At 43.8% G+C, this 19,167-nt stretch overlaps 1 protein-coding gene across 3 annotated transcripts in view; it reads right to left on the bottom strand.

The window, feature by feature from the left end:
* Positions 1–567: 567 nt before the first annotated feature.
* The window catches only part of sbno2b (strawberry notch homolog 2b), a 126,009-nt gene continuing 107,409 nt past the window's right edge, over positions 568–19,167 (bottom strand). For all 3 annotated transcript variants that reach the window (XM_084308862.1, XM_084308863.1, XM_084308864.1), the window contains 10 exons: positions 17,973–18,044; positions 17,629–17,737; positions 17,467–17,538; positions 17,190–17,333; positions 15,962–16,056; positions 12,362–12,454; positions 12,085–12,216; positions 10,388–10,464; positions 9,504–9,694; positions 568–6,672 (listed from right to left, as the gene is read on the bottom strand). In XM_084308862.1, coding sequence (XP_084164988.1) covers positions 5,477–6,672; positions 9,504–9,694; positions 10,388–10,464; positions 12,085–12,216; positions 12,362–12,454; positions 15,962–16,056; positions 17,190–17,333; positions 17,467–17,538; positions 17,629–17,737; positions 17,973–18,044 — 2,181 coding nt within the window. In that variant the 3' untranslated portion in view covers positions 568–5,476. The remainder of the gene's footprint in view (positions 6,673–9,503; positions 9,695–10,387; positions 10,465–12,084; positions 12,217–12,361; positions 12,455–15,961; positions 16,057–17,189; positions 17,334–17,466; positions 17,539–17,628; positions 17,738–17,972; positions 18,045–19,167) is intronic.

Raw genomic sequence — 19,167 nt, 5'->3', positions numbered from 1 at the left:
GATCTTATATGCATTATTATTTCCAGACCTTTATAAGCACATCAAGGAGTTGTCATAGAGACAACTCATTCACAAGAAGGAGCGTTACCACCACAGCTTCTACAATATGTCAGTTTGATCAACATAACTGCTGTCTGCACTCCATTTAAGCAGTTATGTAAGACACGGCATGCCAGCAGAGTGAAGCCAGGGGAGCATTCTCTGTAAATGTTTACATTTTCTGTTCCACAAATGAGAACATTACTATTAGAATAAAACAAAATTTTGGTATAAAAACACTGACATTCTGTGGGTCCACCACATCACACCTCTCACTCATAGTCTGGAGAAGCTCCAGTCTGGTGCCATCACAAGAGTCTTGGCTCTCTGGTGTCTGGCTTTGGCAGAGAGTAGGTCATGTTCACAAATATTGATTGAACTTTCCGAGCCTATGGAAACAACATCACTTAATTCTTAATTTTTGAGGTGTTTCCGTTTAACACAAGGCAGGAAAGAACGTGACCCTTCAATGAAGAAATGGAGACTTCAATCTCTCGCTAATCTTCAAGTTTTTATTTGTTTGCTTACAAAGTTAAGATTGCATGACGATATATTCCTTCCTTTTTATGAGTAGAAAACCTTTTTAAAGAATTAGTCGAAAGGCACAATTTTTTACAATATATACATTTCGATCTAAATTATAAATATATAGAAAAACAAAAGCACAACCCAGAATAAAAGTGCTGAACACAGTTGTTGTTTTTTTATACAGAAAAAATAGGCTTTGTTTAAAAATACATACAATCAGTAGCATGTTTTTTGTTTCATTTTTTGTTAGCAATAAATTATTTGAATGTGATAAAACATTTATATGCAAAAGGTGGAGAAACGATGAAGATGGTTACAGTATACAAGGAGCAATGGACCCATCCCAAACCAGACCTCTTTTCTTGATCCGACAATCACGATCCTCCGAGAAGCAACAATTGCGATTGGAGGATCAAGAAAAGAGGGCAGGGCTTGAGATAGGTCAATTAATCAAAAAGGTGTGGAACACAACAAGCTTGCCAACTCTCAATCATAACCGACAAGACAACAGTAACTTGATTATGCCATTCTTAGTGCAAAATTATAAAAATGACAAAAGGCCTACACTAATCAAAGTAACCGGTTCTTAAAAAATTAAATAAAAATGAATACGGATTTTTCTTTTTACAAATCAGAATGCAGTTCGATCCATTTCCCTCGTTCCCTGTGTGAGCAAGTGACACACAGGGAGAGGCAAATCAATTGTATACCATTTCACATCTTGGAATGTGGCTAACAGGGTAAACTACGGTCAGAAGCAGAATAAAAGAGAGCCTAAATAGTGGGGTAACCTTGTTTTGCAAGTAAAAGGGAAGGGGCAAAAATAAGCATCAGAGATAATGTGATGAGCTAGAGTCTGTCTAAAATAATCAAGATGTGAGAGGGGGAAAGACTTGCACAAACAATTGCACATACGAGTATAACCCAGGTGCAAATCTGCTCAAAATCTTTGTCAGCATAAACATGGATATATTTTATAAGAACTGCAACACAATTAAAATATAAAACACCCAGACAAAATAATATGGTAATGTTCCTAAAAAGAAACAGCCATTGATCTTTGCCCTAAGAAGGCATAAACATTTAAAATCACTGAATATTTTTTTTACAACAATGACCAAACGACAAACCCATCACATTAAGTCTACCATAAAACAAACAAACAAAATACAGCACAAGGAGTCGCAGCACAGAATGAAGAAATAAAAAAAGCTATCCAATGTACTGGTTAGTTTTACCACTTGTCATAAGGGGAAATTATATCATATTCTCATAACCCCCCACTCCCCACCAAAACATCTCTTTTAAGGTTTCTTCCTGAGATTGATAATAGATTAGATATCTTATAGCCAGTAACTTCAGGGGTGTCTTGTCTGTGGAATACTTTGGTATCTCTGCAAACTAAAGCCCTGGCAGAATCTGGAGAAGCTGGAAAAACAGTTCTACTGGAGAAAAGTAGAATCAAAATGAGTTGAAACAAAACCAGACTCTGTACAGCAGTACAGAACAGTGCAATATTATTTGGTGGCAGGTTATAATAGACTTTTAGTTTTTCTGTTTTAATATTCATCTTGAAATCTAGAAACGTCCCTGACCAAAATCTTCGTTAACTAATGTAATAGTAATGATAACATCATATCTGAAATCTAAATATCCCTTAAATATAAATATCAATAATAATAACTTTCAGAATAATAATGACGACGAAAACATCAAATAACACATTGCTTTCATCCCATCACAATGTTCTACACAAAGGTCTTAAGTATTTCAGCTGTTTCTGACTACTAGACTACAATGCAGAACAGGAATAAGAGGAATCCAATTCATACCATGCACAGGTAATCACAAACCTTTGCCTATTGTTGGGCGTAAACAGTACTTTGACTTTTCAAAAGATCCATTTCAGAAGAAGTGTAAAATCTGGTTTTATTGCTTTTTGATTGGTTGAACTTACCCGGGCATTTTATCGTGAACCACCAACAACAGTGCATTCATTTCACATGAAGACAGCCAGATCTCACAGGTTCTCAAATATATACGATCATATAGATAACGGGCTAAAAACAGAATTCATATCAATATTGGTCAAAGAGATACAAAAAAAACAAAAAAAAACAGTAAAACAAGCAAATGAACAAAGAACTCTAGACTTTCCTGAGAACTTCAAATCAAAGCAGGAGTCACATCTCTAGATGTTATAGTCGCCTTTAAAAGAGAGTGGGTAATAATACATTTCTTTGACACTATTTCAACCCATTCGGGTCGATAAGAGTTATCCTTGCAGCATTCTTCCCATATTGAACCCCAGTTACATTGTCCTATCAGGGCCCATTTTCGTGAATCTAGACGCAAGTGCAGGCGTAAGCCCAGGGCACTGGCACGTGTGGGTGTGTCCAACTTATCTTTGGTAATTTGGTGACCAGAGATGCAAGTGACTAAATGTAACGCGTCCGCCGTCACTCCTCCACACGCGAGAAAGAGAATGTTTGCTCAGTTACATAGGATATAAAAAAATTATTTTCCAGACAACTATAGTATTTATCCAACGTTTCACATTCCTCAGTCCCCAGTCAGTCCAGCAGACCTCTGAGGAAGACTCAGGTGTGGAGACTAATTATGTTGCCTCGAAAATATTTTTGAATATCAGCAATTGTTCATGTATGCGTGCCTCTGTGAAGAGTGTTCCACTGCACAGAGAAGACACTGCTACTCTTGATGAAGGTTTCAAACGTGAGGACTGCTATCGCTCCCGTCACCCTCCTCACGTGGTGTTGTGCTCAAGGTTGCGTTCTATTATCTTAGTTAGGTTGAATAACTGCAGGCGTGATTTTATTATAAAATTGGATATCAAAACCGTACTGCGCCGGCGAATCGGTATCGACACACCCCCAGCTGCGCCGTGCCACCCCACCCCTCTTGGTGCAAGCGGGTCCCTTCGAGCCACAAAATTACCATAACGGGCACAGGCTAAAAGACTTTGCCTCCTGCCCAACAAAATTGCTAATCAGCCTGCGCCGGCGACTCCACCGGCCTTGCGCCAGCACGAAAATAGAGCAGATCAGCTGCGACAGAAGGGGGCCATGGGTCAAAGAAAAGTCTGCTCCTCGTAATATAGGGACAGCTATTGGGTCCACAGATTAACATACAAACACATAAAGGCTCATGGGGGGCTATTCCTGAAACCCACCACCAGCATAGTATAACACCAACAACTACTAACTGAGGGGCTATGGGTTAAATACAGATATATAATAATAAATTAAGATTAAAACCAACAAATACTCAAGAAGTACAAATCTATACATTAGGCCTATATGGGTTTTAAAAGACTGCATTTTTAGTAGATATTTCCGAAGGCACTGTTTGCAACAGCAAGACTGCTCTCTCTCCCTTCATCATCAGGCCAGACACAAGTTTTCATACAAGCAGGGAGACACAAGAGGGATACAGGAGGGGGGAAACTGAGGCAATTCATGGCTACCTAGCTAACCCAGTTCCTCTGTCTTTTTTGTATTCCAGTTAAAGAAAATATTTTGAGTGAAGCTCAAACTTTAGTTCAATTCAGACCAAGCCTTGCATATAGCCTTTTTCCAGTCAACACAAATGGATTAAGCAAATTCAGAGGACGAAACCGATAAGCAAACGTGCAGAATGTGTGTATTCATAGTATTCCAATGACATGTCACGCATTTCCTACCACAGCTGTCATTTAAACGTCACATATTATCAAGAACTCCCTTTTTCTGTGCTTGTGCACATACATTTGGGTCTCTGATGAGCCTACTAACACTCAAACTGTGAAATAAGACAAGCCAGTCAGATCTCTCTGGGCTGCCTAGGTCAGACAACATGTGATTCATCAAGCCATTAAGTGGGAGCTCATAGACGATACACAGCCCTTGGCTTGTGTGCATGTGAAAACCATGTGTGTACAAAATAGGGTAAATAGCTCGTAAACCTTCTTGTTTTCCACCAAATGGTTCACTAAAATATGTTTCCGACATCATCTAAATTCATATTTGATCTTCCACACCTATTTTGACAGTTTGATCTGAATTTTGTGTGCCAGGCACGCCAGAGTTCACACAGAGTTCCGGAGCGTGGTGTTGGAGAGCAGCAGCTCATTTACATTTAAAGCTCACAGCCTGTCGAGGCTGAGGACTGAAATAGAGGGATATAGAGGCATGCTAGAATGCATAATCAAAAGTAGTATAATATGTGACATTTAATGATAATTGTGTATTTTATTATCACCTGTTTGCCTACCAAGGTATCTGTGCTGACTATGCAATGGAATACTATGAATAACTGGTAAAGGGCCTTTAAGCTTCCAGCAACATTACTGGTGATACCATATATAACCAGCAGGTGGAGCTGTGGTTATGGGTTGAAAGATGGGTTAAACCATTTTCTATACAAGGCTGACCTCAATGAATAAACACTATTTGACAGCATACGTGTCACAAGTTCATACAGCTATCATATGGGCTCTCGAATGGCTAAATCAAACTTTGTTACAGCTGCCTTTCACCACTGAGACACTTTGGTGTAGAAATCTGGTATTAATCTTGTATTAGCCTCCTTTATAGGCTCCTCCCCCCGGTGACTCCACCAGGGAAAACGTAGGTAGACCACGAAGCGTCTGTCTGGTGACCAAGCCGTCAGGAGGACTAGCGACTGTGACCCTTGCAGGTGAATGCTGCCAGGTGAGCTCAGGGTAGGGTAGGGCAGGGCAGGGCAGGGCAGGGCAGGGCAGGGCAGGGCAGGGCAGGGCAGGACAGGCAGTGATGTGACTAGAGGCCCTGAGGGGAGTGGGAGCCGGTAGGTCCAGGGGTGTGAGACAGCACAGACAGCAGCTAACAATAGGACACAATCCGCTAAAGCAATGTCTCAAAATGACTCGTTACTAAGCAGCGTCCCAGTCGGGTTGCCGGTACTGTATGACAGACTTGCGGTCGATCCCTGTCTGGAACATGCTGTTCAGAACCTCGCGCACATTGAGAGCGTCAGAACTGCAGTGGCCATTGGGTATAGGGAGTGTGTTTGGTGCAGAGAGATGAGAGGGGGAGGGAGAGAAGAGCATGGAGGGGGAAGGGCAGGAGGAAGTGTTGGAGAAAAGAGAAGAGGAGGAAGATGAGGGGATGTGGGTGGAGGTGGAGAGTAGGCCAGTGGAGACGTGAGACACTGTGTTGTTTGGAACAGAAGGGGAGGAGGAAGAGTTGGAGGAAGAGGATGTAGAGGATGAGGAGTTGGCGGTCTGTGTGGTCAGTGAGTACGGCGGGGGCAAGTCTAAGAACTCTAAGAAGTCCGTTGGATGGTTGTTAACCAGTAAGCTCTCCTGCTGCGGTCTAGGCTGCAGATGCTGCTGCTGTAGCGATAGAGGCGATGGCTGCCGTATTTGTGCAATGTGCTGGGCATTGAGAGCTCTCCGACAGATCAAAGACTCCAGACCAAAGTCATCTGCAAAGCCTCCGGAGTGTCCCGTCAGATTGTCCAGAAGGCCGAGCCCCGTGCTGTCTGGGGAGGGGGACGGCGAGTTCACCGTTAGGTCCAAAATCTCGTCCATCTCGTCTAGAGGATTCTTGGAGGGAGCTGGCATTTGGGTGTGGGAGTGGTTCTTAAGGGGCTGGGATGGGGATAAGAAGGAATGGGGGTAGAAGTGAGAGAAATGGGCACTAAGGCTGGCCATACTGGGTAGCGGGCCCTGGTTGTTGGTGGTGTTGGGCCTATTGTTCAGGGTCCTTTGTTGGGTTTGGCTTGGGTTCCTCTGTAAGGATGAGAGAGTCGAGTTCTGGGAGGCTCTCTGTAGCGCTAACTGGGTCCTTTGATTGTTTGGGTTCAGTTTGTGAGTTAGTTTGTGTAGTGACTGGGGCAGTGACTGGGGCGGGGCCTGGGTGAGGGACTGGGTCGGGACATGGTTCTGGCTGAACAGATGGGCCAGGAGGCATTTGTTTGCCTCCTCTTGTTTGCGCTTGCGCTCCTCAGCCAACCGCTGCTCCGCAGCCCGCTGCTCCTTCTCCTTGCGTCTCTTCTTCACCTCCTCGTCCATCAACGACAGTTCCTCTCGGACGCGAGGCACACAGTTCTCTGGGATCTTTATACCTGGGGGAAGACGGAACGCAACGTGTCAGGGTTATGGAATGGCGAGTCTGAGTGCTAAACTCTCAGTATCAGTCGATACCAAGTACCAATCCGATCCATTGAACAATAGACTTTAACCACCAATTTCGGATCACTGGACAAAAAAGATTTTTTTCTTCATTAGAGAGATCTTACATGGTGTTAAACAAGCAGAAAGTCACTTTGCTTTTAATTCTGGCATGTTACATGTTTCTGGCGTGTTACATGTTTCTTAGTATCAGATTTCAGTATTGGGGAAATTCTCCGAAACCAGTATCACTACATTCAATGTTCATGGTTACCTCAATGTGCTGTGTAAGAGCAGTGTAAGAAGAGCAGTGTAAGAGCTTGTATTACTTTCCATCGTCTAACTCGGAGCACTACCTAGCAATACTCTAGGAGAAACACTGATTCATAAGGCTCGGGATCGCAATATTGTTCAAATCTTTCGATACGGATATCATGATATCTGCTTAGCTATGGAAAATCCCATTAGTCCGGTTGAATTATATTGTATTGGACTGAATAGTAATGGGTGGTGTCGCAGGGGAGGAAATTAGGCCACTTTACTCGCCAAATGAGTCTGGCGAGTACTGCACAAGACCCGCGGACATAGAATGTTTAATAAAAGTTCCTGCAGTACTGGCTAACCCGCGGACATATATAATGTTTAATAAAAGTTCCCGCAGTACTGGCCAACCCGCGGACATATAGAATGTTTAATAAAAGTCCTGCGGTACTAACCATCAGTCAAGGGAGCACTCGCAAACAGATAACGTTAAACACAGCAGAAGATGGAAAACAGACAGACTGACCAACGGGGAACTGCATCCAACCCTAGTACAACCCTCGAGTCTAAGGCAAGGACACATTTAAATCACAGAGGTGTATGTTAGTCTATTGGAACTGTATACAGTAGTTAGCTTCTAGTTAGCGTTTTAGCTATAGCTGCTTGCTAGCTAAAGGCCCGGGTCCACCTATCTCACATTTTCACCTGAAAAACGCTGGCAGTGCGCCCGGTAGTACTGGGGCGGGCGCATGCGGTGAGAAAAAAAGTTCAGCAAGTTTAAACTTTAAACGCTGGTGCGGCCGCACAATAAAGCTGAAAGGCGCTGAAAAAAGAAGCCGAGTGCAGCGCACTTCCATACGGCCCCTCCCCATTGGAATACATTGAAAAAAGACGCGTGCTGTCATAAATATGAGGCAGGTGGACGCGAGCCCTAACGTTAGCCCCGTGTGCGCGTGTGCTCAAAGCAGCCAGCCCCATGTTAGCTAGGTGTATCTGTTATGACTATGTTTCCAAAAACGCACCGGACTACGATGTAAGGTTAGACATTTTATTTCATGCTCAAAAGCCCCTGGCTCTCCTGGGCTTCCCCTGTAGTAACCCCCCCCCCCCCCCCCCGCAACCCCCCTTACCTCTGCTGACATGGACATAAACTCTGAACTGTAATCTATGTAATTGTGTTTTCTCCTAACTGCATGTAGTATGTACGGTGTAAGTGATGTTATATGTTCTATGTTTTATGTTGGAACTGCAATGCACTGAAACCAAATTCCACCAGCCTGGCTGGGTGGTCATTAAAGAAATTGAAAGAAATTGATTGAAATTGATTGCTTGCACATCGCAGTCACGAAAGGGGCTAGCTCAACCAGTGCACAACAGCACACCAACCCAACTGACGTTACCACAACACTTGACGGTACTTCACAGCACTGTCGTAAGACCACGTGCCGTCTTAAAGGCACAGTGAACACTGTTGTGATGCCACTCAGATGCATACACAACATTGACGCGGCTTGACAACCGAGGTTCAAAGTTAACTTGATTGATTGATTGAAAACTTTATGAACAGATTGCAGAATGGGTACAATACAGTACTGCTCAATACACACAATTGTTAAGGGGATGCAGACCAGAGAAAGACTTTCGTCTTGTTTACATCAGGGTCCCCCATTTTCAATTCATCATAACATATGACATACACGACATACAGATAGACAGTACTGCTACATCTATACATTTCACATCTATCTATACACTTGACAACATACTTAGGTTTTTTTCTTTCACTGCCCAACCCAGTCCAACCCAGCATCTTTCACTGCCCAGTTCAGCCCAACCCAGTCCAGAATAGATCCCTCTTTCATGTTAATATGTTTTATGCTAATATTGTGAAGAGTAGAGACACTGTTATTAATGTTTTATGCTAATAAATATTTTAAAGAGTAGAGACATGGTGTGATTATTACTATGATTGAAAATCAATTTAGACGAAGACATACAAAGAAGTAATTATCACAATTAGCGATTTTTTTTGGCTGGTAAAAAATCTGTTTGGCTGGTAAAAAAAATCAGATACTCGCCAGTTGGCTGGTAAGCCAAAAAGTTAGTTTCCTCCCCTGGTGGTGTGATATCAAACTAAAACTGTGGACAATTTAGACAACAAAATTGGGTATCACAATATCAGAAAAACCATGATACCACAACACTGGCCGATGATAGATCCACTGCTCAGCACTACTGATTCATAAGAGTTTATAGGAGACATGAGGAAACAAAGCAAAAGTTTCACTTCCTCAATATGTGACTATATACTACCTCATCACAAGTTTTACCAACATAGCTAAACAATAGGCTAGTGTCAGTGTTGTTTGGTTATATGCATTATTGATAGGAGGAAGGCTGAGAGGGAGATGGAGGGGAAACTGGCTCTGGTACATGTGGTCCCAGAGGCGAGGGTTTTAACCACTGTCCCTTCTCTGGGCATATCATCGTGTGTATATCACTGATCCCAGAGGGCTGTACTCACCGACTTGCTTGTTATGCTGTTTGGTTTTGAGGCGCACAATCTGCAGGATGCTGGAGCTGGTGATGTCAGACACCACGTCTGCCACACGCTTCCACACACGCAGCAGAGCGCCGCACAGCATGTGGTACTGCCGAAGACGCATGCCCTGGAGACACTCCTGGCCTTCCTCAATCTTCTTACACTTGCCATTCCTGGGGAGAGAGGAAGGGAATGAAGGAAAAAGAGAGATGCAAGTCAGTCAAGTCTTTTGCTCACTTGAATGTCCGAAGTACGATTTTGCACCTTGATCTACTCAAGGCATTCTAAAATGAGTAACCTGCATTGTATCAGTGCAATTAAGGACTGGTCTGATTTGTTACTTGCAAAGCCAAAAATAAATACATTAGAAAAGAAAAAGGCAGGGGCTGCTAGGTGGTGCAGTGGGCAAGGCGCTCACCACCAATGCAGGAGACGCTGGGTTCGAGCCCAGCTCTCCGCATTGCTATCAGCTTGGCTGGTCGTTCATACTAATACAATTGGCAGTATTAGGGGGTGGGAAGCTGATGGGTGGGGATCGGACGTTGTGGACAGCGACTCCTACAGGTCGGTTGGTGCGCCTGCGCAGCAGAATCAGGAAGCGACGGGGGCGGCGTGCCCTCCAAACGCAGACCCCCGACGCTAAGAGATCGCGCTGTGCAGGTGAAAAGATGCGACTGCTGCTTCCTCGAGTACCGGAGGGGACACGTGATGTAAGGCTTAGTCCACATTGCAGCCGGCTTGTGGGAGGCATGGCCTAAAAACTTTCGAGACAGGGGAGGGGAGAATTGGACGATACGAAATTGGGATGGGAGAAAAAGTTGATAAAAAAAAGAAAAAGAAAAAGGCAGTTTGTTGATCCTACTCACCAGTTGGCATGGCTACACTTCCTGAAGGAGAATGTGAACTGGTTCTCCCAGCTCTCCTGGGCTTCCTCTGAAGTCACCTGGGGTTAGAACACAACAACAGTGAGGAAGGAGCATTAACTGAACCAGAACACATCAACCAACCAACATACATACTCAGGAGGACCACAGATAACCAGAAGATACACCTGAGGAACAAAACGCATCACAGAACCAGAAAAACCACCGACCTAAGTGACAGTCACAGTCTTAAAGTTTCATTTAGGAACTATTTTCTACCGAAGTACATCCACATTCATTATTATGGTGGGTATACTTGGGTAGAAAAGAGTTCCTACATGAAACTGTAACGGGGTCATGACTTCTGGAAGGAGACATTGCTTTTGAGTTTTTCAAATTTAGTTTTTTGGTGCTTTTTGATTGATTGATGTCTTTATTGAAGCAATAAAACAAATATTGTGCAATTCAATACAAAGAATATTGATCAAGAGGATAAAAACACAATAAAGCCCTAGAGCTTGTTTCCATTGTGGTCCACAAACCAAGCGCCATTCAGCTCCATACGGCAGATAAATCTAAAACTAGTCGATCTAAATATCTGGATGGATAGATGGCACTCGGGTAATGGGGAAAATATGTTTTATAGAACTGCCCCTTTAAATAGGTTCCTAATTATAACCAGCTGATCAGCTAACATAAGTTATCAGGTTAAAGCCTCATAAATGGAATGTAAAGCCTTCCTTTGCTTGTTGTTACAATCTAGCTATTTCTTCCTGTTGCCCTGATATTATTTATAGCCGAGTAATAAATAAATGTTCCCAGACAGTTGCCTAGGAAGCTGTGGTACGTATGTGGAACCTACACGATGGCTAAAGACTAATCACACCTACCCATTATATAATCCTTCATTGTATCACACAGGAATGTGAGCATATGGTAAAGGATAATTTAATCACATGGTAAAGGGAATTCAATAACGTAAACTGTGATTTTCAACAGCCCCTTGAGCCATACCGTTAATCCTCCATTAAGTTGCTCATGCACTGGGAACCGAATATTGCCACATCTTTCAGTTTCTAGAACACATTGGAAAATATCTGGTTCACTACACCTATTTCTCCACAAGGGGGCAGATGGTTCCATAAAAGAGAAAAACACCCCTCAATAAACATAAAATGGATTGCACGGAGCAAGTTGCACCCTTACTTACAATTCATTATGAATTGAAAATGGGGGACCCTGATGTAAACAAGACGAAAGTCTTTCTCTGGTCTGCATCCCCTTAACAATTGTGTGTATTGAGCCGTACTGTATTGTACCCATTCTGCAATCTGTTAATACAATTTTCATTCAATCAATCACCGTGCAGATTGATTGATTGAATGAAAGACTTTCGTCTTGTTTACATCAGGGTCCCTCATTTTCAATTCATAATGAATTGTAAGTAAGGGTGCAACTTGCTCCGTGCAATCCATTCTTTGTGGATCTAGCCCAAAGTCTTTTGTTTGGAACTCTTTCACGAATCCTAAAACTGCTCTGATTGGCCCTCCTTCAACCTTCCCTTCAACAGATCCTCCTATAGCTTTTCAAAGACGCCATGGTGGAAACATCATTGACAGACAAATCAAAAGGTGGACAAGAAAAACAACTAAACAAAAGGCCTAACTGGATGTTCAGCAGACGGACAAAAAGGCCCTTACCTTGCGGTAACGTAGCTGCAGGTTGTCCAGGCTCTCAGGGTGTGCCTGCTTGCCAATGTTGGGCTTATATACAATGAAATTCTTGCCTCTGCCCTGCTCAGCCAGCAGCACACATGGGTGGTCACCTCGCAGCTGTGGGGGGAGGGAGGCATCAAAGGTCAGGAATATGAACTTTACGCGTAAATTTTATGGACATGGATAAAGCCATGAGATTCTCAAAGATTCAATCTCTTACTGTAAAGATGAGGTTTTATTTTGAGAGTATAATGTGGCTCACCTTGTGAGACAGGTAGAATCCCTCGTCAGGTTTGCTGAGTTTCTGTGCCTTCTCACAGGCCTCCTCCCAGGGCATGCCTCGGTCAACACTGATCTGCAAGGGGTAACAGTAGGGGGGGGCGGGGCAACAGTTTACACGGGGTAACAGTAAAGGGGGCATCAGTTCACATGGGGTAACAGTAGAGGGGGCAGCAGTTTACATGGGGTAACAGTAGGGGGGGGGGGGGTAACAGTTTACATGGGGTAACAGTAGAGGGGGCATCAGTTTACACTGGGCATCAGTTTACATGGGGTAACAGTAGAGGGGGCATCAGTTTACATGGGGTAACAGTAGAGGGGGCATCAGTTTACACAGGGCATCAGTAGAGGGGGCATCAGTTTACACAGGGCATCAGTTTACATGGGGTAACAGTAAAGGGGGCATCAGTTCACACGGGGTAACAGTAGAGGGGGGGCAGCAGTTTACATGGGGTAACAGTAGAGGGGCATCAGTTTACACGGGGTAACAGTAGAGGGGGCATCAGTTTACATGGGGTAACAGTAGAGGGGGCAGCAGTTTACACAGGGTAACAGTAAAGGGGGCATCAGTTTACATGGGGTAACAGTAGAGGGGGCAGCAGTTCACATGGGGTAACAGTAGAGGGGCAGCAGTTTACATGGGGTAACAGTAGAGGGGGCATCAGTTTACATGGGGTAACAGTAGAGGGGGCAGCAGTTTACACGGGGTAACAGTAGAGGGGGCAACAGTTTACATGGGGTAACAGTAGAGGGGGCATCAGTTTACATGGGGTAACAGTAGAGGGGGCAGCAGTTTACACGGGGTAACAGTAGAGGGGGCAACAGTTTACATGGGGTAACAGTAGAGGGGCAGCAGTTTACACGGGGTAACAGTAGAGGGGGCAACAGTTTACATGGGGTAACAGTAGAGGGGGCAACAGTTTACATGGGGTAACAGTAGAGGGGCAGCAGTTTACATGGGGTAACAGTAGAGGGGGCAGCAGTTTACATGGGGTAACAGTAGAGGGGGCATCAGTTTACATGGGGTAACAGTAGAGGGGGCATCAGTTTACATGGGGTAACAGTAGAGGGGGCAACAGTTTACATGGGGTAACAGTAGGGGGGGCAACAGTTTACACGGGGTAACAGTAGAGGGGGCAACAGTTTACATGGGGTAACAGTAGAGGGGGCATCAGTTTACATGGGGTAACAGTAGAGGGGGCAGCAGTTTACATGGGGTAACAGTAGAGGGGGCATCAGTTTACATGGGGTAACAGTAGAGGGGCATCAGTTTACATGGGGTAACAGTAGAGGGGGCAGCAGTTTACATGGGGTAACAGTAGAGGGGGCAGCAGTTTACACAGGGTAACAGTAGAGGGGCAGCAGTTTACATGGGGTAACAGTAGAGGGGGCAGCAGTTTACATGGGGTAACAGTAGAGGGGGCAGCAGTTTACACAGGGTAACAGTAGAGGGGGCAGCAGTTTACACGGGGTAACAGTAGAGGGGGCAGCAGTTTACACAGGGTAACAGTAGAGGGGGCAGCAGTTTACATGGGGTAACAGTAGAGGGGCAGCAGTTTACACAGGGTAACAGTAGAGGGGGCATCAGTTTACATGGGGTAACAGTAGAGGGGGCAGCAGTTTACATGGGGTAACAGTAGAGGGGGCAGCAGTTTACATGGGGTAACAGTAGAGGGGGCAGCAGTTTACATGGGGTAACAGTAGAGGGGGCAGCAGTTTACACAGGGTAACAGTAGAGGGGGCAGCAGTTTACACAGGGTAACAGTAGAGGGGGCAGCAGTTTACACAGGGTAACAGTAGAGGGGGCAGCAGTTTACATGGGGTAACAGTAGAGGGGGCAGCAGTTTACACAGGGTAACAGTAGAGGGGGCAGCAGTTTACACAGGGTAACAGTAGAGGGGGCAGCAGTTTACACAGGGTAACAGTAGAGGGGGCAGACGCTTTGAGCAGATCCCCTGTGAGAGTGAGTGAAGCATCATCCTACACATTAACCACACAGGGGTGCAGGATGCAAGAGAACCAAGAGATGAAAAACCGTGGCATAAATAAAAGTTGAACAAAACACACTCTGTATCACAAGCATGCACACTGATGCCCCCCTGCTGAACCAGTCCTGGCTGTGCGGTGCTCTGTTCGCCTGCCAAGTTTCAAATGTCAAACGTAGGCTAGCCTGCAGCACCGGCTAAAAGCCGGAGATACCAGTAATTATCCTGTTCCTGCGTCCTACTGGTGCCTCCATAGACTCCTGCGCCCGGGGGCTAGAACTGTATCATCACAGTCTAACCACTGGCTGAAAGACATCAATCACCACACTCATGGAGGCTCGCTACACACTAGCTATCTCTGCATAGCTGGAAGTGGGAGTTCAGTTCATCAAGTATCAAGCTCATGGCTAATATTCAAGATTCAATCAAAATCGAATGAAATTGTTGTAATTCCTTTTTGTATATGCAACCCAACATGCGAAGGGATGTCCTTGACATACTGAGTAATTCTTAATCAACCAATAGTCATAGGATTTCAAGATTAAATACAGAGGCTGTCTAGCTTACTTATAATGGAAGTCCATAGTAGAGGTGGCAGTCTGCAAAGAATCCGAGGTGCTCTTGATTGTGAATTAAAAGTCCTTTATTTAATTATGATATACTTGATTAAATAATGGATTTTTATTCTCAATTATAGTGCCTTGGATTCCTTGCAGACTGCAACAGATCTTCCTGTAACTGTATCTTATCTTATTCTAATTGCCTGATCCTTGGAGAGCACCGGATTTTTTGCTTCAACATTACAATCATGTTTGTCTGCAGCACTCCATATTTTTTCTTCAGTCATAGGATTTGGTCAACTGTTAGAATAGTCAATAATTAACAAACATATACTGTAACTGTATTCCTGTAAACGAATGAAATCATATCAATTGACCTCATCAGTTTTGTTTACTAAAGACATACTTCTAATTGTCTTGGTTTAACCAAGACATCATACCAATCGCACATTCATATTCCAATCATATTTGGGATACTCACATTTCATCTATGAGTTGGCACACGTAAATGCCATGTCCCGTTTGTAGTAGCTGGGATTATCTCATATCCTGACTGTGAGAAAGCTGAATATGACCGCGGGGCTTTTCTGATATTAGCCAAGATACTGAGGCATGTAAACACCTTGTCAACTGACCTATCTCAAACCACACCCTCTTTGCTTGGGTCAATTCCCATGGAAATACCAGCAATATTCTGTTTAATAGTGTATTATCAGGACGTGAAAATGCATAAACACTTAACCTATCTAGGACTTTAATCAGGATGTATCCAGAAATATTAATGTGCATGTAAACGTGTTGATTGACAAGAGGGTGAAGCCCCAGATGTGCATTCTGTTGTCATGAGTTTATAAATACGTACATTGAAAGAAGTTTTCTTTGCACAATGAAGCGACACACTTTCTTTTTCAACACAAGGATCGTCAAAGGAACATAATGGAATGTGTAATGGCTGCCACACCTTATGTAGTATACCTTATGGTGACATTGTATCCGTTGGCTCAGTTATAGTGCTACATATGATGAGGTTAAGCTTACCTTATACAGGACGACCTGCCCGTCCTGAGGGTTCCCTGCTGTCAGAAAGTTCTCCTGCTTCTCCTCATAGATCTCATCGTTACCAGGGGCCAGGTCTGAAAATGAACACAGTGACACACTATGTCAGCTGGTGGAAGAGCCGGACAGAAAACACACACAGAGGAGAATGGAAGAGAATACAACAGTAGATGTATAACGTTAGGAGGGATAGAACATAATGTTGGCATATTTACAGTTTTTAATTTGTATTCATTTATAAATGTATAACTGTTGATTGAAATGCACGGTCCCTGATCAAATAAACTGAGTAAACTAAACGAAACAAGCGCAGATCCGCAATAGCTGCGACCGTGTGTACACACATGAATACTTGACGTGTATGTGTGTGAATGTCTGTATATCTGTGTGTGTGTGTGCATGTGTCCCTGCCCTTTGATCAAGCTTCCCACAAAATGTGGCCAAATTGCGTGAATCCATTTAGAACTTATGCACCTTTCTGTTCTAGGCCACTCCCACTCCCTCTTTCAGCCAGTTGGCATGAACAGTTAATCAGCTGTCCTTCGAGTCATGACCAACCTTTCCACAACATCTTGTGTGAGTTTGTGAATTCATTTGGAATTAATGCGCCCTTTTCAGGATAGGCCACTCCTATTGCCACACCCCTTTTAGACAATTGGCATGAATACGTACACACACAAAATCCTAGGTTGAAAACTGTGGCCACTAGAGGGTGGAGAGATCTTTGTGGATCAACCAACTGACTGACCGAAAGAGCAACCTATAGAGCTGCTGGTCGCAGCTAATAACATGGCATAGAAGATGACAGAGTAGAACAGAAAGGAACAGACAAGCCAGGAAAGTGTTTTAGGGCAGCAGAAACTATTTATCAACATGGCTCAATGTGTGATAAGCCATTTGAAATTAGAATGCGTAACAGCAACAATTTATAGCATTCCATTACCCCATCATCACATACACCAACAGGTGACTGCAGTAGATGATTAATAATCATTCAAATGACAACGGTGGATGTGTTTTTAGCGTCATATTGGAAACAATTGCATGACACATCAGGAGAATACTATGAATAGAAACTAGCTAAATGAAGAGGATTAGGCACCTTGTCAGAGAATACCACTAACTGGTGTGGTTCCATGAGTCTTTGTTATGAAGCCCCTGAGAAAAGGCACACGTAGAGAAGAAATGTGTGTACTGTTGACTTCCATACCTAGTATACCCATGTCGTATTTGCCCTCTTTCTTGTCCTTCTCAATCAGGTAGTCAAAGTTGTCCGTGAAGTACTGGAAGAGATAGTTCTGCTTGTGCACCTCCAGGCCCAGGATCCGGTTCAGGAACTTGGTGATGGTGCAGTCTGAAAAACAAGATACGGTAAGCCTGGTGCAACACATGTCTATATGAAAGGAGAAAACGCACCACAAACACACTTATGGATGGTGAGGCGAAGTGGCTCTACACACTCATCCCAAAGACACTGTGGTAAATACCTTTCTCAGTATTGATGCCATAGCGCGGCTCCCTACAAAAGATGCCCACGTCCGTCATGCCATGGATCATTTCTGTAACGGAGAAGAAAGTCGTTGTAATACTGATGCAGGTGAGGGGGGCCTTCCATTTGTAGAGCAGCTGCTGACATACGAACCACCTACCTCTGAAGAACACCGCTTCACCACCAGGGTAGCCTTTGGGAGGGGGCACCTTGTTCTCTATGTGGCCGAGGATAGCTTTGGTTATTTTATCCAGAGCCTTGGTACCATACTGTCACGGGGAGATGGGAAATACAACACATCCAAATTGATTAGCTCTTGAAACCAATTCGACAACTCCATGGCTAATGAATTAAACAGCTTAACTCATTCAGGACAACTAATAAGAGCAGCTCAATGACAATTTGACACATAAACCTAAACAAATTATAGAAAAAATAAATACAAAATAGAAGCATTCTCAGACATAACGGGTCCAATCATAGCGATGTGTTATTGGTCCCTACCTTGTTCTCAAAGTTGTATTTGCTGAGGTCTCTGGACTCAGTGGCTCGTCTATCCCCATGGGTTAATGCACCCTGCAAAGTAGAGCGGAGACAACATTAGCTTTACAGGCTTCAGAGAACCATTCATCCAAGGTTGGATATGATTAGACACACGGCAGCTACAGTGACTATACTATATTATAAAGTACAGGTATAAAGGTAAAGAGTGACTTTTACACACAAATCTTTAATGTGTCTTGTACAGTGTCTACAATTAAACTCTGGGGAACTCTGCCACTAAAATCCCAGTGGCGATAGAAGATGTTCAAAGGTTGTCTAGATTAAGCTCCCAAGCTGCATTTATACAGTGCTGTAAATACACCAAAAGGAGGATCGTCAACACAATCTAGATCAGTCTTTTAACTGTGGAGCAGTGGTCACAGTTGCAACCTGTTCCGCTTGAAACTGTTCTGCGACCTTTTCCACATAAAACATCTGCTTGTGAGGTGAAGGAAAAGTTAGATTTTTTTTTATGTTCAGAGAAATTGGCAGCATGTGTTGTAACCAACCACCGACGGTGCCCACGCTGAGGAATGCCTGGAGAACAGCAAAACAAAAGCAAAGTCTCTGCCAGATATGACATCACTGCTCATCTGGAGACAGCCAATCACAAAGGTATTCAGCAACCCACTGGGCGTGTGCGTGTGCGTGTGTGTGTGTGTGTGGTTCAGGCAGGCAGAAGGACGTGATGTGACCTATTCTCGTGGCAGATTACCGAACGGGGCTGGCAAAGACAGGAATGACTTTCTGGAACTACCGCCCCCTCTCCCTCCCTTCTCACCCAATGAAACAACCATACAGAGAGAGACAGAGAGAGAATGGAGAGGGGGATTAGGAAAATAGATGACTAGCAGTGCTGACATGCACTTTAAAAAAACAAACAAAAAAACTGAAAAACATTGTAGACTTAATTTTCCAGACGAGATAACTTAGTGATTTTTGGACATTAAGTTGTATGAAAGTTTCCAAGTGAACCAGAAAGCAAACAGGGGTTTTAAAACCAAACGGTTTTAATCCAGACCACAATATGCAGACAAAAGGGTTACCTATTCCTAACAAATAATCGTCCTCAAACACTTTGGATTCTGCAATCACATGGCACATTATTTTCTTCTTGAAAAAAAGACAGTATTACTATTTACTACACACTGGATGC

This window comes from Notolepis coatsorum (genome assembly GCF_963971535.1).
Source record: "Notolepis coatsorum genome assembly, chromosome: 2".
NCBI classification, from domain to species: domain Eukaryota; kingdom Metazoa; phylum Chordata; class Actinopteri; order Aulopiformes; family Paralepididae; genus Notolepis; species Notolepis coatsorum.
The sequence above is the reverse complement of the archived record's forward strand: the minus strand, read 5'-3'. Positions and strand labels throughout refer to the sequence as shown.